The sequence below is a fragment of the Periplaneta americana genome, chromosome 13 (assembly GCF_040183065.1).
Source record: "Periplaneta americana isolate PAMFEO1 chromosome 13, P.americana_PAMFEO1_priV1, whole genome shotgun sequence".
NCBI classification, from domain to species: domain Eukaryota; kingdom Metazoa; phylum Arthropoda; class Insecta; order Blattodea; family Blattidae; genus Periplaneta; species Periplaneta americana.
In genome coordinates, this window is record NC_091129.1 from 114,039,952 (window position 1) to 114,065,497 (window position 25,546).

At 34.5% G+C, this 25,546-nt stretch overlaps 1 protein-coding gene across 5 annotated transcripts in view; it reads left to right on the forward strand.

The window, feature by feature from the left end:
* The window catches only part of Lerp (lysosomal enzyme receptor protein), a 268,742-nt gene that overhangs the window by 81,116 nt on the left and 162,080 nt on the right, over nt 1-25,546 (forward strand). For all 5 annotated transcript variants that reach the window (XR_011335691.1, XR_011335690.1, XM_069843904.1 and 2 more), the window contains exons 2-9: nt 920-1,077; nt 10,972-11,078; nt 14,373-14,715; nt 17,092-17,240; nt 18,705-18,852; nt 19,775-19,891; nt 19,969-20,117; nt 24,944-25,148. Coding sequence is in view for 3 of the 5 variants with exons in the window: in XM_069843904.1 (XP_069700005.1) it covers nt 920-1,077; nt 10,972-11,078; nt 14,373-14,715; nt 17,092-17,240; nt 18,705-18,852; nt 19,775-19,891; nt 19,969-20,117; nt 24,944-25,148 (1,376 nt within the window). In the remaining 2 variants the exon portion in view is untranslated. The remainder of the gene's footprint in view (nt 1-919; nt 1,078-10,971; nt 11,079-14,372; nt 14,716-17,091; nt 17,241-18,704; nt 18,853-19,774; nt 19,892-19,968; nt 20,118-24,943; nt 25,149-25,546) is intronic.

A 25,546-nucleotide genomic window follows, 5' to 3' on the forward strand; every position in this document is an offset into this window, starting at 1 on the left:
AGACCAGCTATTAACTCGTGTAACATCCGTGACATGGAAGAAACGGCTTTAAAATATTTACCGATTATATTTTTGTGAACTAATTGGATGCTATAAGATTTGTATAGCTTTCACATGGATACTATGAGAATGAATCTCTTTTTGCTTTAGGCAGAGAGCTGTGTTTTACACTTTTTGTTAATAAGGTGTAAAGTGGGTTTACAGATCTTGTAACATCCGTGACGGAACGTTTTCTTTATTTTCTGCAATTATAATACATTTTATTCAAACAACTTTTTTCTGTAAAATGATGCTGATCTTCTAAATCGATTCTAATAAAAATTGACAAAAATCATTTCATTTTCAATATATAGAGTTTGAAAATAGTACAAATGTAACATCGTGACAACTTACTTACAAATGACTTTTAAGGAACCCAGAAGTTCATTGCCGTCCGTACATAAGCCCGCCATCGGCCCCTATCCTGAGCAAGATTAATCCAGTCTCTACCATCATATTCCACTTTCCTCGAATCCATTTTTATATTATCCTCCCATCTACGTCTCGGCCTCCCCAAAGATCTTTTTTCCCTCCGGCATCCTAACTAGCACTCCATAAGCACTTCTGGATTCGCCCATACGTGCTATATGCCCTGCCCATTTCAAACGTCTGGATTTCATACTGTACAACGTAACTTTTTTTTTTTTTTTGTTAATTTGTTGATAACAGGATAGTATTCCTGAAATAGACGTCCTTGAAATTGGTATTTATAAGCACTATGAATCTTGGACAGACGCTTTTAAAAAACCTAACATGGATTTTTGTCCAAGTTCCCCGAGATTTACTAAGCAACATTGGGTATTAGAAAGTGACGGTGAATTCTGGAGTGGAGTAATATCCACTGGTGAATCCTAAATAATTAAGTTTGTTTTATTTTCAGGTTGAGTCAAGACTCGTGGCAGGCTTTAGGGAATGAATACTCAGCGTCCATTTCCGTATGTCCAAAATCAAGAACTTCAGAATGTCCAGACGGATCGTGCGTCATAAAACAAAGTAATTCCTGGAAGCTGATTATTACGTCTCCAGAACATATGCAATGTAAGTAAGGTGTAAATGTAGAAGCTGTATCCAGAGAAACCTTCAAGGATGTCAGTTACTGAATACTGTGTATATTAGGCCTATTTTTTAGATGAAGATGAAATACATAAATAATATTATTATCTCTGTTTATTTAGGCATTTTTCAAATTTTCTAACCAGTATTGACAAATTTTCTCAAATCGAAATCCCCACAATCAGCAAAAAATCCCTACGTTGGTCAAATCAAAGCATAACGGTCCCATTTGATATCCATCTACTGTATTAATAATTAGGCCTACACAAGATGGTGCTAATACTAATATGCGTTATAAGAGCGGTATGTTGAAGTTTTCATGTTCGAGGAAAAGTTTGAAAAAGCGAAACGTAGTTGAGCTTTTTTAATTTCCGAGAATTGAAAGAAAACATACCTCTCGTGTATCGTACATTATTTTGTGCGAAGATAGTTTATTACATACCTGAAAGAGGAATTTCTAATTAGTTGCAGTAAAATCTCCATCTTGGTTTCTGTTCAATGACGGCAAATTAGCAAAACAAAAATATCTATCTTCAACATTGTTGCTTTAAAATGTTTTCTGTGTTTACTATACTCCAGCAGGCCGTGATATACGTCTGTCTTTTTTTTTTCCCCCAGTCTATAAATGAGTCATTCCACATCAAATCGCACAGCAATAAAACACGACCTTCTCGGAAATGGTCGAATATTTTTTTTTTCATGAATTCCAGACATCAAATAAGGAGACCCGTATTTTTTTATTTTCACAATTATTAATTATTTGTGTAGTTATGAATATTTGAAGTTACGTAAATTATGCGCACACTGTTACATAAACTCGCTTGGAACTTTGTGTCTACATATAATTGAGATTTGCGGTTTGGCGCATTTGAAAGACGAAATACAACACTTTTTATTACTTTAGGCCTATCGCAAATAAATTTAAAATTTGGCCTATTTTTTTAATAATTTCTTTTTCAAAGCAAAATTACTATATTAAATAGCCAAGTTAAAAATCTGAAAAAAAAAAAAAAAAAAAAAAAAAAAAATTGACTTGTTCGCTCATGTATTATCTGTAAACTACTGCATTTATAAATATGGGATCGGCACCCATACATTTGTAACAATTTATTTTCCGGAGGCATACACGCGCTCGCGATGCCCAGCTAATGAACTGCTTGCAGCCATAGGCTAGAAGGCTGCCCGTGGAAATTTCCCGTTGCATCTGATGTCACCATACTAATCATCAAATGATTAATACCTTAAGGAACAGTAAATATCTTATCTAAAATTATTTTATTATTGTCAGCTCAGGGGGAAGCCCTTCACAGTTTATACTGTAATATAGCCAAGTGTTTGATGATAGCAAGACTGGGTAAGGCAGTAAACAGATGGCATGAGAGAAAAATAATCAGTTTGGGTTTGAATTTCGCGCAGTGACGTGACTTCTATACAACATGAGTGATGGTAAAGATCGCGTAATATATAACAAGTGTTTAAATCCATTTACCTTCCTAATCACGCTTTTAAAAAGAAAAGTACACTAAGACGCGTAAGTCGCGACTTATTGATAAAACTCAATTTAAAGGAGTCTTTGAGTGTGCAAATATGTGATTTGTTCCGTAAAAATCAATCAATTTCCGCATAGGTCAGGTGAAATTATATGTGAAGCCGGTAGTTCTTGTGATATTAATAAACATGAATCAAATGAAAGTGCGGACAGAGAAAGTGATTATCCCAGTATTTCTTCTAGTAGTTCTATGGATACAGTGTTAGAACCCAGTAATATTGAGGAATTAAACAAGAGTTTGATGTCAATAGAATCCCCTATCAAGAAAAGAAAGATACAACAAACCGATACCCCCGTGAAAAGTTTCAAAAGTAAAAGGCTCCCTAGCATGTTAAGTTTTTCATGTAGAAGATGCATCATCATCCATTCAAAAGTCAGCCATATTTTATTTTTGACTGAATGCAAAGAAAGTACAACCTGAAAATTACATAGTTATTGCAGACTTTTCTGAAAATTATTCATTTGTAATACAAGATTCAATACAAGGTGTGCATTGGAACATATGCCAAGCCACAATACAGTACAATTTTAATTTTACTTCCTACTTTATTTTATTTTATATTCTCTTATAGGCCTATTAATATTATATCTGAACTGTGACCGAACACGAGCGCTGCTCATTCGGTCTCAAATTTTGTTAATACTACTGCATCTCCTTTTTTTTTATATTGATTGTATTATTTTATTTCTATTTCTCTTATTTGTAATTATATTCTTTATTCTGTATATTTAAATAAATAAATAAATCCTTTCGTAGTATATTTCAAAGGAGATACAGAAATTCGTTACAAAAGTAATGTCATCTCAGAAACCATGAAACATGACACCGATCCCTTTCACTTTTTTCAATCCGAAGCAATCAATTTCTTAAAGCAAGAATTCAACGATATGAAAAAAATCATCTACTTTTCCAATGGATCAAGTTCACAATACAAAAAAAAAAAAAAAAAAAAATTAAAAAATAATTGCTTACATGAAGACGATTATGGAATTAGTGCTGAATGACACTTCTTTGCAATGTCGCATGGTAAAGGTCCATGTGTTGGCATTGGAGATACTGTTAAAAGACTTGCCACGAGAGTTAGCCTATACAAGATCCTATAACAACACAAAAAAGAACTGTTTGATTAGTCACAAAAAACATTTCTAACGTGTAATTTATATTTTGTCCATTGAATAAGCACAAAAACCACACTGAAAATTTGCAGGCCAGATACCATAATCTAAAACCAATAACTGGTACATTAAAATTATATTCTTTCATTCTGTTGTCAAAAACTGAAGATTTAGTAAAACAATTTTCTTTCAAGAAAGAAGGTAGGCGAATGAAAATTTAAAATGTGAATGAAAAGAAACATTTGAAAAGCATAATGTACAATTATTTGAAGATATCATAATAATAGCAGTGTTTCCTCGAGTAACTTGCTCCGTACTGGATGTAATGTTGCAACGTTCAGTCAATTATCCAGCGCCGATAAACCTCTTAGCGCGCTTTAACGCTTCCCGTCCACTGCTGCTGCGCCGACCGCTACACATTGTCATAAGTAATTAAATTTCCATTAAACTATTGCAGATCCCATTCTGATTTTTTCTGGAATTATTAAGAATACTTCAGTGCACCTAGTAGGCATTTTTTTATATTTTTAATAGGGCTATTTCACATTGATGTATATGTTTTAAAATTGAATTATAAAAAAATATTTGAAATAATTATATTAAAATTAGTTAGTAAATATTTAATAAAAGACAGTACTTTAAGCTTTTAAATGCATTTTTTTTTTAATTAACATCAATATCGTCAGAAATATGACGCTTTAAATGTTGCATTGTGCGACATTTTTAACGAATTTTAACATGTAATATTTTAAAAACATGTGGACTTAGGAGGAAATAAAAATACACTTGTTGGTTTATGAGACCCATAGAGCTGGTAAAAAAATATAAACGCAATCAGAAATATGAAGGTCACAATTTGTATAATTTTGTGCGATTTGACGTGGAATGACTCAAATGCGAACTTAAAACAAACGGTAAGGTTATGTAATGATATATTTTTCATTTTAATATTTTAACAATATTATTTATATAACATATTGCAGTAATAAAATCGGCATTTGGAATCTTGTTAATTTTTTCACGGCTTCCTTAATGTTACTTGCATCACGAATGCAATAACTTTAGTGGAGTTGTAGAGTTTACTTAATTTTTGCAAATATTTAAAAACAATCATTAACAGTGCAATTTAGGTGAAATTGCAGTGGTAAGTTTCCAATTTATAATTATTACTATATTGAACGTCTCTAAAAATAATATGTTAAAAGCCTAAAGCAGTAAATTCAATATGTCACTTAAGCGGTAAGAAGAGAGAAATTGTTATGTGTGTTAGGTTGGGAATACTGAATGTGGAATTTTAGACTTTCCGCGGATTGGTTTTGTGCGGAAACCAAGCAAATACGCACGATCTCGCACAAATAACATTTTTTGTACTTACAGTTTATAATTGACATAGATTTTCGGAAACGAGCGTTGAGCGGATTCCGCCGATTTTGGAATAGACACCGACGCACTTAGGTTAGGTTAGGTTAGTTTGGGCTTTTATTATCCCGTCAAGATGAAGGTGAAAGCGATTGAGTGTGATTTTTTGTTTTCTGTGTTGGCAGTTCAAGTACGTCGGTGTCTATTCCAAAATCGGCGGAATCCGCTCAACGGTCGTTTCAGATTTTCTTCGTCGTCTGTCACCTCTTCTTCACCCACCATAAGTTCAATAATTTCGTCGTTTCTTTTGTCCTTTTTGTACATTCTTTCATTAAAGAATTAGTATGCCTGTGCACCAATGTTGATCCCTGTCTTTTTAACTCGCTTTTTCTTGCTACCAGTTACTTTTTGCAACATGCGTATCTGGCTTCTTTAGGATCGATGGATTTGCACAACCACTTCTTAACCAAGAATCTTTAAATAGGTTTCGCCACTTTGTCATCTCTCGAGAGTTCATTCCTACTTTCCAGTTTCTTTTCCGGCTGAACTCGTAGAATCACACCTCGCTTAGCACACGAATAGTGGAAACGAAACTGTGATCTTTGACTGAGTGAATAGTGATGATCAGGGAACGGATTTATATGGACTAAAAATATATGAAATATGTAAATATATATGTAGTTATTTTTACCAAAATATGGAATTAAATATGGATTTTTACCAAAATATGGAATTAAATATGGACTTAAAATTATAAAAAAATGACTATGTACGTTAAATATTGGTACATTTTAATCAAACTAAACAAAAAATATAATGGACGTACCTTATCTTCCAATGTAGTTTCAACAAAACACAATTTTTATTGTCTGTTACCATAACAATAGGTTACAAACATTTCTTTCAAGTGCTGAAAAGTGAATCTTCTTCTATTGTCTCTGAGGATAGATTTATACTGACTAAAAGAGCGTTCGACGTCACAAGAAGTAACTGGTACATAATTCAATTTCACAATGTCTGCTGGGGATAAGTCCAAGTTAATCTTCACTGTTGATTCACCACTCATCACAGCAACAACCTTTTGTAGTTCTTCATATCCAGGGTTTTTTGAAAGTACAGTGTCCACCTTAGCTCTTACTGCATCTGCAACTTTACCTCTACCACGATTCAGTTGTTCCACAGTACTATTTATAATTTCAAAACTTTCAGATAGTGAAAGGTGCCTATTTTGGAGACTTTTGAGCGTTTTTATGATGCATGAAAATGTATGCTGAATGTGAGCTAAGTCATTCTTCACACTTATGTCACAGGTAACTGTTTTCGCAGTATCAATTGAGACTGCATCTTCAGAGTCCAATGCAAGGAGAACATTGTTAATAGAGTCTATATGTTCGGCATAATATTCAACTGCTTCTAGCCATGTACCCCATCTAGTTAAAATTGGCTTTGGTGGCAATGGAATTTCAGGGTACATTTCTTTCAACACGTTAACTCTACTGGGAGCTTTGAGAAATACTTTTTTCACTGATGAAATCAACAAATCTACTTTAGGGAAATTGTCTCTGACCACTTCTGCCACACGATGAAATGCATGCGCCACACAAGTAAAATGAGTCAATTTAGGATATACAACAGATAATGCTTGTCCAGCTTTGACCATATAAGGGGCAGCATCGCTAATAAAGAATAACACATTATCGTACATAATACCCTTTGGCCACAGGATACCCATAGCTTCGTTGAACAGTTTAACTATAGTTTTGTTATTGCACTTTTCTAGAACATCACAATGTAAAAGAATTCGTTCAGAATATTGTTCACTTAACAAACCGATAACTACATTACCAACAAGTCTACCTTCTTTGTCGGGAGTCTCATCAATGGAAACCCAAATTGAACTATCTTTAATTTCATCTCTTATCTTCTGTATTGTCTCATCGTAGATGGATGGAGCATACGTCTTCCTAAGTGTTGACTCATCCGGGATTGTATGTTGAGTATATTTTTCAAGGAATTCCCTGAAGACCTTATTCTTTAGTTTGTAGAGAGGAATATCAGCAGAGATGAGAGAACGGCACAGGTCGATGTTAAACTCAGATCTTACATTCGATGTTGTTGGTTGTGTTAAAAACAATTGTCTCTGCTTGGAATTTAGTTGTTTGTTGGCCTGATGTTTACTAGTTGTAATGTGTTGTTGCACCAGGAACTTTTGTGTAGATGATACTGCACACTGACACAAATTACAAAATAATATTTTATTGTCAGTTGATAAACCATCTTCTTTAAATTCTGAAATGTAACTTGTTAGTTTTGATTTTAAATTGACTGAATGACGTACTTTTGGCATATTTACCGTCTTTATAGTATGATTTACAAAACTGAACCTATGTGTACTCTGACTGGCATTTAACTGTTGAGCTGCACAACTGAAGTCTGTTAAAAATTTTAAATTAAATTAATACAGTTTTGTAACTTACTTTCCCATTGTTGATAGGACTGCTAATTTTCAAATAACTCTGATGTTAAAGGGATTACTGAACATGTGTTTAAATCTCTATTGTTGAAATGTATTTTTAAAAGTTAATGGAATTTTGTTTTGTTTTATTGTTAAACCTAATATAATATGGACTGTTTTATATGAAATATGGAAAATATATGGAAATTAACGAAAATATGTACTAAACTCTAAAATATGGAAAAATATGGAAAATAAAAGTAGGATTTTTCAACCCTACACATTGTGAAACATAAAGATAATGCAAAATATAAATTATATTAGCTTTATAAGTAAATATGTATTTACATATAAATCCTTTCCCTGGTGATGATTTATAATAAATTAAAAGTCCCGCATTTTCATTATGGACAAGCGGCATTCGTTTGTGAGCTGATTTCAGTTGCATTATTAATTTTAAAAATAATGATTAATTATAAATTACTGTAGTCACCTGGCTTATTTTAAAAACGTGTGCGACATTTCCATGTTTTTCTCCGTGGTGTGTAAAACTATAAAATATATTTTTCTAATTATTACTACCATTAACTAAGATCCGGAACAACAAGGTACTCCACATGAGGTGACGAAGAGCCAAAAGTTAAAGAGCGGCACGGTTCCGATTTTAAAAACTTGAACAATAATAGCGACGCGATGACGAAAATATTTTACATTTTAATAAAGAGTAAATAATTAAGTAATAAATACAAGAAAGAAAAAACACCGAAAATTCCTATATTTTTGCAAATATTTGTAAAAATCTCTACTTTCCTTTTCGTGTGAAAAATTCCTATACAAGACAACACTCGTATGTAGTGAGTCCACCATCCTTCCTGATAAGTCAGAATATGCTAGTTACATGGGGGAACATTTGGGCGACAGGGCTAAAGCTGTGAACTTACGAGTACATTTGCTGCAGGATCTTCTGGACATCACTCGCAAAATGCAGACGCTCATTATCGTGCAACAAGATGTCACCTTCCTCTGACATGTTTTTTGATCACTCTAGAGAGGTTCTGGATTGTTATTTATTTAAGTTCTCGGTAGACATTTTTCGAAAACTTTTGCATTGTATTTAAAAATATGGTACACGTCTGCTTATACATTACGTAGTAACTCGTTGTTTCTTTTCCTGTTTTCACATTGTTTAAAATTCCACAAGTTTAAAATAATAATAATAATATAAAAGAAACGTGCAATTGGAAAAGAAAAGAAAGATACCTGTTATAAAATACGTTAAACAAGCATAGTGGAGTAAATAACACAGAAAAGGATTAAAATATTAATTTCAAACGTTGTAACCATACTCATGATTTTGTAAGATTCGAATGGATCCCTCTAAGGCAGTGGTTCCGAACTTTTTTTGACTGACGACACACTTTACTGAACGCCCACGATATCGCGACACACTTATTTGTTTTTATTAATACTGTAATAATATAAAAATAACAGCCAGTGCTTTTCTTCTGGAGAAAAATATGGTGGAACTCTGTGTAGAGTATTTTATAGCGGACGGGCTGTTGACTGCACGGGAATTTTGTCGTTTTTATCCTCCTTTTCGCCCGACTAAGACTTTCAAGGTCTAAGCGGAATTCAAAGAAAAATTATACCGGTATTAAAAACGTAGATATTCACACATATTTCGGTTCCATGATGAAGAATGCAACAAGAAGTGCCGGAATGCCGTTCCAGCGCGTTCCGCGAGAAAAAAAAATACTGATAACTTTTATGTAGTATCGGACATCCAGTATTGTAGATAGGTCGATGTTAACATGCGGGGGGGGGGGGAACAAGCAGCAACTTATTGGCATTAGAACAACACAAAGGTAAGCTATGTGTCAAAAGTCCCAACCTATATATGCTGGATGTCCGATAAAAGATTTTTATTATCGTTTTTGAAAACTCAACTATTTCAATTAATATAAAGTCTGCGCTTTGTGGATTGCACAGAGTTTCTCTGTACATGGCCTTAGGGTTGACAGGCCAACACGTAAATCATCTTCAGGACGTAGCAGTCTGTTCCTTTATTTAGATTTTTTAACTATTTGTATGGTAGAAAATACTGATTCACACAAGTATGACGTTGAAAACGGCAGTTCTAAATGTATTTTTAGTTTATTCGGCACCATAACTGATTTTACAAAACAATTCAGTATATAAGGCACTTCGAGATTTTGTTTATATTCATCTCCACGCCGCATAAAACCATATCGCAAGTAACAAAACGCAGGGAATTTTCGCGCACATTATTTGAATTAGCATTGCTGTCATCTAACCCAGAACTTGATTCAGATTGTCTTTTTCGAGTTAAAAATTTGTTCGCGATAAAATCTACATAAAGTACTTTTGATAAAATAGTCGCACTATCACCCGCTTACACTTACATACTGAAACTGACCAATATTTTTGGATGATTCTAAACTCTGTTTATTACTGGGCAGAATAAACGAATTACTAAGCATTGATTATTCCAGGTGTTCGTTTTCATTCGAATTATCGCCAGGCAAAAAAATTAAACTGAGCATTGTTGTAGGTGTTCACATTTCATTGGTGAAGTCTGTCTCAAAATAAAATGTACCATATCAAAGACTTTGTTGTAAATAAAATATGCGTTATAAAGAGACTTTCTGGATAGCATAAAATTTATTTTTCAATCCAAAATTTCGCGATACACTCCATGGGGCTGCGCGATACACCACACTCCGTTTGGGAACCACTGCTTTAAGGCACTAATGGCTATTTTTCTCATAGGGATGTCATTGAGGTCTTATTTTTTACATTTTGACAAAGAAGAAGGTTATGGATCCCCGTTCCACCACAGACTGATAACATCAATTTTTGAAAGGTGGTATTTTTTCTTTATACATAGTATGAGATTGTCGATTCGTTTAAGTTTCTTTTTCGGCATCCACATCGGCCAGTTATACGGTAGTTGTTCGAATCTGATAGTGAGGTCAAGAATGAAATATAGGTACAATACATTACATAAATAAATACAGAATACTTATAATAAATACATTATTATTATTATTATTATTATTATTATTATTATTATTATTATTATTATTTGTTGTTATTTATATATTCGACATATAAGTTCACAATTTACACAAAGTTGTTTGAAGTTGCACTTTAACTTTCGTAGTGCTGTAGAAGAAGACAGATTTAAAACTTACGTCATATAAACCGACCTTCACGTTTGTATTCGTAAAGACTTCCATCAGTAATTTTCTTTCGTATCAGAGATCAACTCCAATCGATCTTGTTCTCATCTTGGTGTAGGAAGGGTGTGCCAACACTGATCTTGCCATGTAGCTAATAATGAAAAGCACGTGTTTAAAGTCGATGTTGTTTCTTGTAGATGTGCAATCTGAACCTGACAAACCTGTGCTGCAGCTGACAGGACGCCAGACATGTACTGATGGCAGGAACTACAGTGCTGAGATCTTTTTCCACTGCGAAAGTGTAGTAAGTATTTTCAGGAATCTGTCCTCCCTTGTTGTTTAGTCAGCTGTCCGAAGACAGGTCTGGACCCCACAAGTAACACCAACAAGGCATCACTCATGAGGAACTAGGTCAGGAGATAATGAGGTAGGGTGTCCAGTTCCTTACCCCCTCTGTCCTCCATATGGGGCAATAATTCTCAGATGTTTCAGTATGGCTTGCTCCCTTTTGGTTTATCAACACTCTCACACCTCCAAGATCCATTTCGTATTAAGAAGATTCTCATTATGTTTCATTCCGAAACAATTTAGCTTTTCATATTATATCAGTTATAATTATTCTTTCCTACGTTACATAGAGTTAGCGTCACCGATTTTGGCATATAACCTTGATGGCAGTACCCAGTCAAGAAACCATTGTTGTCCTTTATGAATGAGTTGCGATACACTCGTTGTCATTTATATTTTCATAGCCTCTGCACATATCATTTATGAAACATAAATGAATCACAGTATAGCCCAAGAGGATTCAGTAGCGTGCTGTAAATGACTTTCGTTCACAGTAACTTTACAGTATGCCTCCTACATATTATAAATTAAGAGGAAAAACATTGCATAGTTAGATCCGAGAAATTATGGTTATATTTATAACTTCATAAAGTGAGAGGCGAAAGATAGGTATGAATTATGTTCCCCAAGTTTCATAAACATTCAGAAAGTACAAGAACGAGTTGAAGCAACAGGAATCTTCGACACGTTCGAATTCAAGAGTGCTAAATATCAGAAAGAGACATGCTGAAATAAGATCATTGGACATACCTAGCAAGAAACGTCATGTTCCAAAAGAATAACGGAAATGGATGATTCTGATAAATGTGCTATTCGACATACTATTCAGAATATTTACACATAACAGTCCGAACAATCAAAAGACTAAAATACAATTAGGTTCCAAGTTATATTGTGTCATAGCCTTACAATAATTTTAAAAGAACTTGGTTTCAAGAGTAAGGAAACTAAACCTAATAGAAGAGTAGGTATCGAGAGCAGTGACGAATCTTGTGACAATAGTTAGCTCATGGAAGTGGAAGGAATAGGCCTATCCGGTGTGGAAGAGTTAGAATATAAATGAGTGATCGAAGATTTACAGTATCTAGTGGTATATTAAATACGGTTTATGCAAAGTAATAAATAAATAAATAAATAAATAAGCCCACTACATCCCAATAGGGCAAGGGCCTCCTGCATCAAGCAGGGTGAGCTCTCCTTATACTCGCCTGGGAAGCTATTCCTGATGAGTCTATTGTACTGGTTAAAAGTTATTACCCTGATGCTTAATGACTTTTCATTTACTGCCTCTAATGTTTGTCCTCTTTCAGTCACTAGAGGTTATGCACTGAAAATAATTGATGTCAGTCCACTTTCTGTCACTTAGGATCTGTCAATCTTCTTCCGAGCATCTGCCATGTTGTCCTGCATGTTGCCATTCTTGTCCACTGTCAACCAGCTTCCCTCCTGAAGAAGTTGCTCCATCGAGTCCTCGGTCTTCCTGCTGTCCTCTTCCCTGTTCTTGGTTCCCACATGAGTGTCACATACACCCATCTCGACGTGTTCAGTCTGCTCACGTGGCCTCCCCACTTCTACTTCAGTCGCTGAGCTGCCATCACAATGTCTTGTAGGTATGTCATCTTCCTTATTGTTGTTGCTGGCATTTTATCTCTGAGAGATATTTTGGTGATCCTACATTCCATTTTTCGCTGGGATCTTTGTAGTTTCAGTTTTCTCTTTCTGTGAGCGACCATGTTTGGCACCCATAAAGTAGCATGGGTATTATACAGTGCTCAAGTGCTTGTTTTTGATATTCAAGTTTTGGAACTTTTCTTAAAAATAAATTTCATGCTCCAGTACTTTCTCCAAGCTAAGACTATTCTCATGTCGATTTCTGTAGGGCCATGCGTTCTGAAATGACATCATCTGCCCAAGGTAAATGTAATCTTTGACATATACTAGGGTTTTCCCACTCAATTGTACTAGTGTTTCTGTTCCCGTTCGTCATCAATTTTGTCTTGTTTGGGTTCATGAGTAGCCCCACTTCTCTACTCACGTAGTTCAGTTCTTCGAGCATGTTCGTCAGTTCTCAAGCTGATCTTGCGAACAAGACGATATTGTCTGCAAAGCGTAGATTTGATAGTATCCTTCTGTTTATAGGACAACAAAATATACTGTAGTTAACGATATGTGCATAGATTTCTGAGGTGACTGTCCAGCAGTGTCCACGGATACTCAGCCTGTATATTATGACCCACCAATTGCTGCTGCAATCTGTGACCGATATATCAACCCACCTTGCATCAGTGAGTAACTCGTTCTGAAGTTCAGATTAACAAAATACATCTGCCAAAATCAGTGCTGCGGACTGTAACTACTTTTCAGGTATTAATGATGCCGAAAATATGTATTGTCGTGAAAATCTCTGAGTTAATTTTTTTTTGTAGCATCACAATACTTTCTCTTTACGAGGTGCATTTGGAAAGTTCGTGGCTTGACGCATAGATGGCATTGAAAACGTGTCAACAATGTCGCCATTGTTAGTGGCTATTTTACATTAGTTCAAGCACGAAAAATCATAATCGTCATTATTTTTTCTAGCTTTTCTTTTTTCTTTTTTTTTTTCAATGTCATCATTTTTTTTTTCAGTGACAGTGTCGCATAGGATTTCGCCATATCTGGTTGTTGAATCAGTAATATGAGTAACTTTTTCCCATGAACTGTAAGTTTTTATCCACTTTCTTTCTTTTTCTGTTTCTCTCTTTCTCATTCTCTCGTGCTCTTCCTTCTTTAACCATAAGTAGAATGAATCTTCTTAGCATAGTCAATGATACGTAATTAGGTCTAACTAGAAATTTGCGGTTTTGTACTATACCTACCTACCTGTTTCCGGACTCCTTTTTTTTTTAACAATTTTTTTAGAAAACACATGGCAAATAATTGCCCTTCTTTCGATATACAGTACTGTACTCTCTCCCTTGCTCAAGTTTTGCGTGGAGTGAAGATAACTGTCCAAATAATAATTCACTGACCGAATGATTAAAAATATAGTGTACAAAACAATACATATTTTCTTCTGTTTCTGCATTGGGCAGATTCCGCATTATACAAAATAAATTACACTATAAAAAATTATGTCTATTCTATCTGCCAGGATTAAAAAAGTGTTCACACTGATCAAGTTTCCGTCTTATTCACGTTCTGTCTTACATCAGTTTTCCTTTAAGTTAAGGAATCTTTTTCTCACCACCTCTAATTGTTGCTTGTGCAGGAGAGACCTCCAGTGGTGCTGGGTATGCAAGATGGTTGTATGCTGTCCATGACATGGACGACACCTGCAGCTTGTCCTGTTGATACGAGCTGTGTATTGGGAGATAATGACTTCAGCAGTCTGCGACACCAAGACCACTATGAAGTCAAGACTGACAATGGGCATAAATTCCTTCTCAACTTATGTGGACCAATTCCTAAGGGCCTCTGTACAAATAATGACACTGTGACAGCTTGTGAGGTTAATGGTGCTGAGACAAAAGTGATAGGACGTCTTAGTAAGCATCATGTCATCTTAACAGAGAAGACAGGTCTCGCTATTGTTTACTCTACTCAGAGCAAAGGTCAGTACAGTCGTTTTTCCTATAATAAGATAGACACCTTTTTTATAGTTACTACATTGGTGGAATACATGCAATAGAAATAAGGAGGTTTATGAAAAAAATAAGATTAGAAACAGATAGGCCTACTTAAAATCTATGTAATTTCGTTATGTAATACACAAACTTCTGACATTGCTTATAAACAAAGCATGATTACTGTATTGTACAGATGTAGGTCATCCCATATTATTTGCAGATGACACAAGTATAGTAATTACTGCCAATAACTCCAACATATTCCAATCTTCAACAGAGGAAATTCTCTTCAAAATATGTGGCTGGTTCTCAGTCAATAAATTAGTATTAAATTGTAACAAAACTAACATAATTCAATTTAAATCCTGTCCAAATTCAACGTCGCAAATTTCTAGCGCAAAAATTAATAATAGATCCCTATTAGAAATAACAACCATCAAATTTCTTGGCTTAAAAATCGATAATGTGTTAAATTGGAAAAATCATATTAAAGAAATTACCCCCAAACTAAATTCAGCTTGTTTTGCTATTATATCTATGCAAAAGATAGTAAATATCAATACCTTGAAAACAATATACTTTGCATACTTCCACTCTGTAATGAGTTTCGGAATAATATTCTGGGGAAATTCCACAGATAGTAACAATATATTTCTATTACAAAAAAGAGTAATTAGAATAATAGTAGGTGCCAAATCTAGGGAATCGTGTAGGGCTATTTTCAAAAAACTACAAATAATGCCCATGGCTTGTCAGTATATCTTTTCATTAATAATCTTCCTCGTATGTAATCGTGAAAACTTTGTAACTAATTCAACAGTTCATAGCATAAATACACGTCAAAAAAATGACTTTCATACTCCGTCGGCAAGTCTATCGTGCTATCAAAAAGGAGTGCGTTACATGGCAGTAAAAATTTTTAATAGCCTCCCTATCGATATAAAAAATGAAACTCAAAACATAAAATTATTTAGGGCCAAATTAAAGAAGTACCTAATTTCTCACGCCTTCTATTCTGTAGGTGAATTCATGACATTCAATAACACTTCATGAAATTTATACTAAAACTTTGTGTTGTACTAGTAGACTATATTGTAAATCCATTCTGTATATATTCCAACTAGACTGTGACTATAAATTAAGATTTTATAATAGTATTAAGTGTTTTGACTTGTTCCATATTCTACCTGTAAGCAATGTATGAATACCATGTAATGTTAATAAATACAATACAATACAATAAAACTTTACCTTAACTCTTAAACCGAAACATCGATCAGTAGTACATAATTAGAAACATCCGGTCTAAGAGACCTGATATGATTTAATTCGTGTTTGCGTGATTTTATTTCACTATTTTTGTTGTATTTGATACTACATGTAATTTATTGATAAACAAAAATTATAGCTGTATTGAAAGAAATAAATAAAATATTTACCGACATAAAAATTACAAACTTCAGACTAAAGCAATACTGAAGAAGATAAAAATAAATATAAGTTAATAGGCAGCGGAAGCAAAGAAACATTGACAAGTGGAACTATAGAACATTGGGTTGTCTGTTATGTTACAAATGCATAAAAAAATGTACACATGTCTGAAGCTAGTTTCGTTATTAAATGAGGATAAACAAGGTCCATCTATGCTTATCTTTAGAACTATTAACATAAAGTTATTTGTCATATTTTTGAGTTGAACGTTTTCGACTTGATTGAGTCATCTTCGGAAGCTATGCTCTGCAATACATAAATACATGTGTCTGCAAACATTTCACACCAAACTCACTCTGGTTCTCTATTAATCACTCCCCAAAATCTCTTCGCATCAAAATTAGCCTCCAGTGCATATCATATTGCAGCAATCGATCTTTTTCGATAGCCATAGATATACGTAGTAAAAGTGAGTGTGCACAATATCCATATAGAAAATATAAAAATATTGCTTTACTAAGCGATTGACAAATTAACTGAAACAGAAGTCTCATGTTTTTTAGGAATATTGAATGAAACTGTAATGCATATTTCGTAGTTTTTGCGAAAGATGGGGTATATTTCGTGGTTATTAACATATTTCGCCCAATGATGCAAATTTCTCTTTATTTCGCTAGTTTGTTTTGCTTAAATGTGGTATTTTTAGGTATCTAGAAGGATAAATGTAATGTAAATGCAACACTAAAAGTAATTGTGGAAAATTTCTCGCATATTGCTATTACCAAAACATTTGGTTCTTGTGTATTATAAATCAATTACATATGCAATATGCGTTCTCTAACTTTCTCTAGAGATCTAGAATAGTACTAATATTATTGTACTGCATATTTGTTGAGTAAAATGTTTCTCATTCTGTCTCTCACTTTGCAGGCCCAAACACTGAAGTGCGGCTCCGCTGCAATGCCAGCATCACCCACAGTGTACCTAAGTTCGTGGGGCGTAATGGCAGGTTGAACATGACATACGTGTTCGAGATGGAGACTCCTGTGGCCTGCAAGTCATTGCCACACGAGTGTATGGTATGATACATTCTGAGTTGCATACTATCACTTCTATGAGGAGAGTTGTCTGTAATGAATCTCTTGTTTTGATACAACGAGAGCTTTTCTTTTTAAATTTTGGTAGGTTATTTTACGACGCTTTATCAACATCTTATGTTATTTAGCGTCTGAATGAGATGAAGGTGATAATGCAGGTGAAATGAGTCCAGGGTCCAACACCGAAAGTTACCCAGTGGCCTTCAATCTCCTCAATCTTCCTTTAGGCTCAAAATTCATCATTCAGATTGTTCTTCTCAAAATTGTGAATGTCCCATATTAACCGAATCCTCAGAAGTTAAGTATTTAGGCATTACAATCGACCAACACTCACGATGGAACAAACATATTACATATTTATGCAATAGATTACGTAAAACAATTTATATCTTTGTTATACTTCGGTCATATTTACCAATTAATATTTTACATCTCATTTATTTAGCTTTATTTCAATCCATTCTCCAGTATGGAATTTTAGGGTGGGGACATGCATGTATTTCTAATCTCACTCCACTAATACTTACTCAGAAAAGAATTATTAAAATATGCCTTAATAAACCAATTGATTACTCATCTGAGCTTTTGTTTACTGATTTTAATGTTTTGAAAATTAAACAGATTTATTATATTGCCTTATTAATCTTCATACATAAAAACCGTAATAAATTCAAATTGTATCATCATAAATATGGAACTAAAGATCCGATTTTATACGACTAGAGGAACCAAAGTGTTTCACAAGCACAGCTCTGAGCCATGGTACCTACTTTGGTCCAAGGTTATACAATAAAATAATTTATAAATATCCAAATTTGGAAAATTTTAGTATCAGAAATTTAAAAAATAACGTTAGGAATTTAATTTTTAAAGAATATATATTGATTTAATATGTATATGTATTTGTATGACTTAAATTGTTAAAATTAAAATTGTATTTTTAAAAGTAATTTATTCCTGTAATTTTTTTTCTTGACCCAGTTTGTGTCAAATAATTATCTTTGTGTTTATCTTTGTGTTTAGATATCTCCCTGAGCACGAGTTTTTTTTACTCCTTCAGGGAAGAACTAAGATTGTATTTTTGTCCATGTTATTTTATTAACAATAAACAACAATTTGCTCATATTCGGTTGAGGGAAAACCCCGGAAAAAACCTCAACCAGGTAACTTTCTCCGGCCGGGAATCGAACCCTGGCCATCTGGTTTCGTGGCCAGATGCGCTGTTAGTACACAGGTGCGGACAAAAGGCCTGGAATCCTGTCAGCGAGCTCCACACATTATCACCACCTTCCTTTGTGCTATGAGTTTCATCAGCGTAATAAGTCATATGTAGTTTGGCATGTACACTCACATTGTAATCTATAGTCTGTGATGTTCATTTAATTGATGTGCGAAGTGTGATCTCATTGACTTGCACATACCATGAATGTGAATTGTGTGTTGCAGGTAGTAGCCTCCAATGGTGCCCAGTATGATCTGTCATCACTATATAGGTTCGATAGGAACTGGATGACACAGCCTTCGTCATCTGGGATGCAATACCACATTAATGTTTGTGGAGCTTTGAATTCCGTGCAGAACTATTCTTGCGCAGGTACACATAAACTCGTTACTGGCAGAAAGTAATTGATAGTCATAGTCGTCTTCACTGCTAGAGTTATTAGGTTTGAGGTTTCAAATCTGATGATGATAAGAATCCTTAACTTGATTTCAAAAAAAGGAATCTTCATTTTAAAGGTTAGCTAAAGTTAACATATTTGAGTCTTAAGAAAAGAGGACAGTACTATATTTTCATCTTAAATAAAATTCTAGAAATGGAAGGAATGCACCTTCTTCTCTTTTATTATTATTATTATTATTATTATTATTATTATTATTATTATTATTATTATTATTATTATTATTATTATTATTATTATTGTTCAGTCAGATGTCCGAAGACAGGTTTGTACCTCACAAGTGACGCCAATAAGGCATCATTCATGAGGCAACTAAACCAGGAGATAATGATGTAGGGTGGCCAGTTCCTTTCCCTCTCCATTGCATACATCACTGGCTAATTAAATATTACACTAATCAGATCTGTTATTATTATTAGTGTGCATATAGAGTGTCAGTTGGAAGGCCAGAGGAAAAAAGACATATGGTCTACACAGGATTTGCCTGTTGTAAATCCAGCTTGTTCTTCTGATATGTTGTTTTGTATTAAAGACTCCAATCGTATGTTGATTATTTTACTGAGTATCCTACTCACTCTCAGTAATATTCACAATCCTTATAAATAAGAACCAATTCCTTAAAAATCCAAATAATAACACCCAACTGAGAGCATAAACGTTTTGTACAATTATAGGAACCCTTTGAATCTCTTGTCAGCAACCTCATTTTCATACATTCCATATTGTGTTGACACTCGTTATAAAATAATTTTCTTGCTGTAATAGGTTGCTTACAGAATTTTCTAATGTTAGTAAGTGTGTTATTATTAATCTGACTAGAGAGTGTGTTTGCTTCAGATGGGGCAGTTGCGGGATGCATGACTGACTCAAAGTCCAAGACTTCAGTCAGTCTAGGCATAATTACAGGGAAACCGCGCGTCATTGGGTCTGGTGTAGTGATCCTAAAATACACAGGTAAAGACTTGAGCTTTTCAATATTGACATTTTCATCCAGAAACTTGTTCATTACATATTAAAAATTTACATTGCAGGAGGATCCCCATGCCCCACTGGGGGAAGACACAGTGTACAGATCGAGTTGTCCTGTTCCAAGAAAGACAAACCTCCAGTGTTTGTGCAGACAACCAGCAGTTGTGTGCATCACTTGTCTTGGGAAAGGACAGAAGCCTGCCCAAAGATGGTAAAGTTACCTGTTCATCAGTTTTAACTTCAGATGATAGATAAAATTGATTCACCTCAAAACAATAGTCGTTCATGGCTACATCAGTTTTGTTCATTATAATAATCCATGGCGCTACAGCCCATGAAGGGCCTAGACTGACCAGCCGGCTGCTGGCTTCACGCCCACATGCCAAAGCAGAGATGGACGATCATCCAACCAGAATGGAGGTATCGTATGGTTAGCACAATGATCCCCCCAGCCGTTATAGCTAGTATTCGCAACCGGATTTCGCTACCTATTGTAGCTCCCCAAGTCCATCACGATGCTGGGTGGGCACTGGTCCCATACACTGGCCGAAATTTCGTGAGAAAATTTCTTCCCCCATGAGGACTCGAACCAGCGTGCATTCCATAACGCAAATCCTAGGTGGGATGCCTTAGACCGCGACACCACGGCGCGGGACTTTGTTCATTATAGAAACTTATAACTTACATAAATATTAAAAATTACAAACTAATATTAAACAACAAAAACTTATATTAATTAATATGGTTGCATATATCTTACTCAAAAAAGTTTCATATCCATTGTTCAAGAATTAAAACAGAAAATCAATATCCCGAATTTAAAAGAAAACTTACAAATTAAACCAAACCCTTTAACTCTATTAAATATAGAATATAATCTAAATTTAACAGAAGAAATACTAAAATCAGAAGTGAACACTGAAATACTAAAACAATTGTCTTTAGAGACAATTAATATTAGGTACCCTCCACAAAACTGGCTTCATTTATACACTGACGGATCCTTGATCTCCAGAGAACAAGGTGCCGGTGCAGGTGTTACGTGCTGTCTCTTCTCACTTTATAGATCTCTTGGGTATGGAACAACAAGTTTTGATGGAGAAATCATTGCAATAAGTGAAAGTCTCAGGAATCTTCTATGCCACATCAATAAATTTAAAAATGCAGTTATATTGTCAGACTCCAAAGCAGCTATTCTATCACTAGTCTCTAAACACACACCTTCATCTCAAACAGCAGAAATAACTAAAATGCTCTCTCAATTAATATCACTCAATAAAAGAATTGTATTCCAATGGATACCATCCCATTGTGGAATCCTGGGAAACGAGAATGCGGATGCTTTAGCAAAGAAGAGCAGCACTGCTACTTACAGACCTGTTACTAAATCTACGTATTACTCTGAAAAGATTGATTAAATCTACATACTTAGAGTTCAACAAACAAAATTTGATAACACAATCTCAAGGGAAAAAAATGGAACTCTCTGCATCAAAATCCACAGTTAATTCCCGATCTACCACGAAAATCGTCTGTAGCTGCATTTAGATTGGCAACAGGCCATGATTGTTTGGCCAAACACCTGCATAGAATTGGAATATATCAGTCCCCTAACTGCCCATTGTGCAACTCAAACCAAGAAATGGATTCGGAACACCTCAAAATCTGTGCTTCAGTGGCTGGCCATGATAATATCTTTGAAAAATATTGGAGTGCAAGAGGTCAAATGACTTTATTGTCAAATGCCTGGCATTAGAAAACAACAACATATCTTACTTTCACTTAGAAGAAATTTATTTCATAGGTGAAGAATGAAGAAAAGAATGAAGACGTGGTATGTGTAGAATGAAAACTGTCTGCCACATTTGGTTATCCTTACCACCTCTACCTCCACCTCCATCTCTTTCTTTCAGTATAATATACAGAAACTGGAAAGATATGCTTATTTGGCAAGGGGACAAGGAACACTAGTCTTGAGATTGCTAATGTTAATTGATTATGAATGGTAAGAATAATTTTATTCGATTTAATTTTATATTCTTAAAAATGCAAACATATGAGGAAACAAAGAGGAAGGCAGAAAATAAGAACGATTGGAGGAAGCTGGGTTTGCAATGTTAGACCTGCCCTTGGGCAGAACACTGAATGAATGAAAAATGCAAACTAGTAGTGTCATCACACCTTTAAATGAGGAAATGTGTAATATACGCCATTATTTATACATGTATTTTTCCTTCATGATTAACGGATCCTCAAATTAAATTTAATTAATTAATTTAATTTAATCACTAGATTCATATAGATATGGTAAATTTAATATACCCCCATATTTATATTCTATACATATTTAACATCGACAATATGTCTTCAGCTACATTACGATGCATAGCCATAAGTTCATAAACATGCAGTAGTATTTATAAGTTGCATGTATTTTTTCTGTAATTAAATACGTAATAATAAAAAAAAATTACCTTCAAATTGCTAATATGAAGAATGGTATTGTTTCCTCGTCTCACAAATTTCATGGTCGGTTTTCGCGTTTTACACCAACAATTTACTTTGAAGAAAATGTATGTTCTTGTTCTTACATTCGGTGGTTTGTTTCCAAATGTCTTCGCAGTTTTGCGAGCAATAAAGAACTGTTACTTAACACTTTGTTACATAGCATACAAAGGATGTCCGGAGCAATTTTATTGCCTGTAAGTTATACGTAAATCCAAGAGCCAAATATGATTCATCATATTTTCGTTTTTTGATTGATTCACCTGTTTTTAAATTAGCAGCACTGGGATGTGATACACAACAAGGTGTTTGACTGGTTTCTGAATTTGTAGAATTGCCAAAAAACAAACAAACAATTTTTAACAAAAAAAGCCGCCCTAAATAAGGGTTCGAATAGATCGGACTACTAATCAATTCATAAAGAATAATCATTAAGACCAATTGTATGACAATTTGAATGGAAAAAGAAAACATTAAGATAAATGATACGAAAACAGAGGAAATCATTTACAATAAAAGTTTGTTGGGTACAAATGATTACTAATTATAGCTAAGGATGATTTTAACACATGAGATCCTATGGCATCAATTGTTACATCAGAAATTTTAAATTGTTTAAGTTGATTTAAAGTTTCTCGTGGGATCGTGCCACGGGCACCGAACATGAGCCCAAAAACTGTCCAATGTGTGATGTGGTATTGTGCTCCAAGATGCTGACAACAAGGCTCATATATGACTTGTTTTTCACGACACACCTCTTGTGGCTGTTGCTCATGCATCTCGAAACGGATTGTGGGATCAAGAATGACACCCTTATTCTTCTGCCGATCAATTATGATAATATCAGCACGTCTAGTAGAGCCATCAGAAGATACGCAACCAACCTCCTTATAAACCTCATAGGAAGCATTCTGACAGATTGAAGATGCGATGAGAGAACGAACCATATTATGTCTGTTGATTCAGAGCAATTCTCCATGATGGCAGAAACCCAAAATGTGAGGAAGCGTTTCTTACTCGTCGCATCTTCTGCAACGGGTTGAGTCAAGAGTTCTACCAGGGAGAATCAAAGACACTGGTTATTAACATGCAGTTTAACACGAACACCTCACATAAGCCTGCTTGTACTGAATGAATAAAAACTGACTTTACAATAAAAGTAGCAGAAGCAGAACGCAAGCACAACAATGGACGACATTCGTTTCTTTTAAAAAATACGTGTCAAAATTTATTGCTGACTAACATTGTCAATCAAATTTATTTTACAATTAAGACATTAAGTCTTCGAGCACATTTACAAGAAACTATCCTTACACTGTTGATCTCCGGAGATAAAACTACAAATATTCACACACACCAAGCAGATAAGAACTAACAAATAACTCACCACCCTTGCCAAGCAGAGAAAAAAATTTCAATAGAATTGACTACATTACCTGAAAAAAGAAAGTCGTGTTTTTTGCAACAGCTCGAAGACCAGCTCGCTCAAGGGTAAGATGTGGTCATCTACCATTGCTGATATACTTTCAAAGTACAGTCGTGGAGCACACTTTGGAAACTACTGCTCTAGCCCATTTGGAATCTGGGATCCCAGTAGAGGTGCGAGGTCATGCCCTTTTCTTGTTTGGATTTATCTAGCTTGCTGCAGCTTAGAAGATGATATTTGTCCATCAGGTATAAGCTGTTGCAGATAGTACATTGATCTGAATATAATATTTTTAATCTATTAATTATTCAAGATAATTAGGCAGTGGATTGAACATTGTAATACATGAACAGGGAACTCTCTCTCTTTTTTAATATAATAATAGCCTAGACTAGCAGAGGATAGATAGAGATCTGCTTGTGTTTTGTATTAAAATTATTACTAATATTCTCATTAATACTAAAAGTTTCTTGATTAACCTCCATAGATTAACGGTCTTAGTGAGTCATTCTCAGTCCAATATTTTTTTTTTTTTTTGGATGGCCCAAAGACCTCTTCCCCTGTGGATAGTACCGAAGCATGACTTTTGCAAATCTATTACGATTTATTCATTGGCCATGGTTTTTCCACTACCTGTTCTATTCATCTGAGGATTCGTATGAGACTTAAAAGCAATACAAAATGTATGCCTAAAGGGTTGCTAGCCCAGAAGGATTTAATTGATGGGGTTCCTACCTATCTAGCATTTTCTTTACATCAGATGTTACAATTATTCTGCTGCTATATGGTTGCCAGAGCCTCGTTAGTTTAAAACAGAGTGTACCACAAGAAGATGAGGATGGCATTAAAATAGGAGAGGCTACAGGTCTTTGCAATCACTACCCCTTACACTCTTACAAACATAATTTCTCTAATGGGCTCCAAGCAGAGACTGTTTCTCTCTTTGGTCCACTGAGAACTGACTAGAGTGAAAAGCAGGACAGTTTCTGATTTTCTACTAAGCTCAATCAGATACAGGACGCACACCTAAAAAGTAGGACATCCAGATATAAAGTAATCAAGTAAGTTATATTCTTATATGTTTCGTTTTCTCGATTTCATTTCAGATAACACATGGCAGAAATTGTACTGTAAAAGAATTACAATATGGACACGTTTACAACCTGTTAAATCTGCATTCTCCTCACAGCATCACAACAGAAGAAGGAGATACTTTACTCTTAAATATCTGTGGAAAACTTAACATCACTTGCAATAAAAAGGAAGCAAGTGTGTGCTTGAAGACGAAAGATAATGAAGAGTTTGCTATTGGTAAGTGTTTTTGCAATGAGTAATTATGTAGAATGAGGCCACTGAGCGATGATGTTTATGACGTGTTCAGTGTTAATGTTCGAACTCTAAATTCAGTACAAAAGTCATAGTTAAATGAGACGAGAAATGATTCACTCACACGAAGGTATGAAGTTTGTAATAGGTTTACAGGATATATGTTACATTTTTTATATAAGAAAAGGAAACTTAGCAGTTCTCAACTCAGATAAGATAGGGTATTAATAGAGGCATGATAATATTGCAATTACTATAAAAGCAATCAAAATAAGCATGATTTTTGCTTCTTTTTCAGTAGTCTTTACATTCTGTCACAATTGCAACTGTTTGAAGACAGTTTCAATATTGCGAATTAATACTATAGGGTAAAGGTTGGTAAT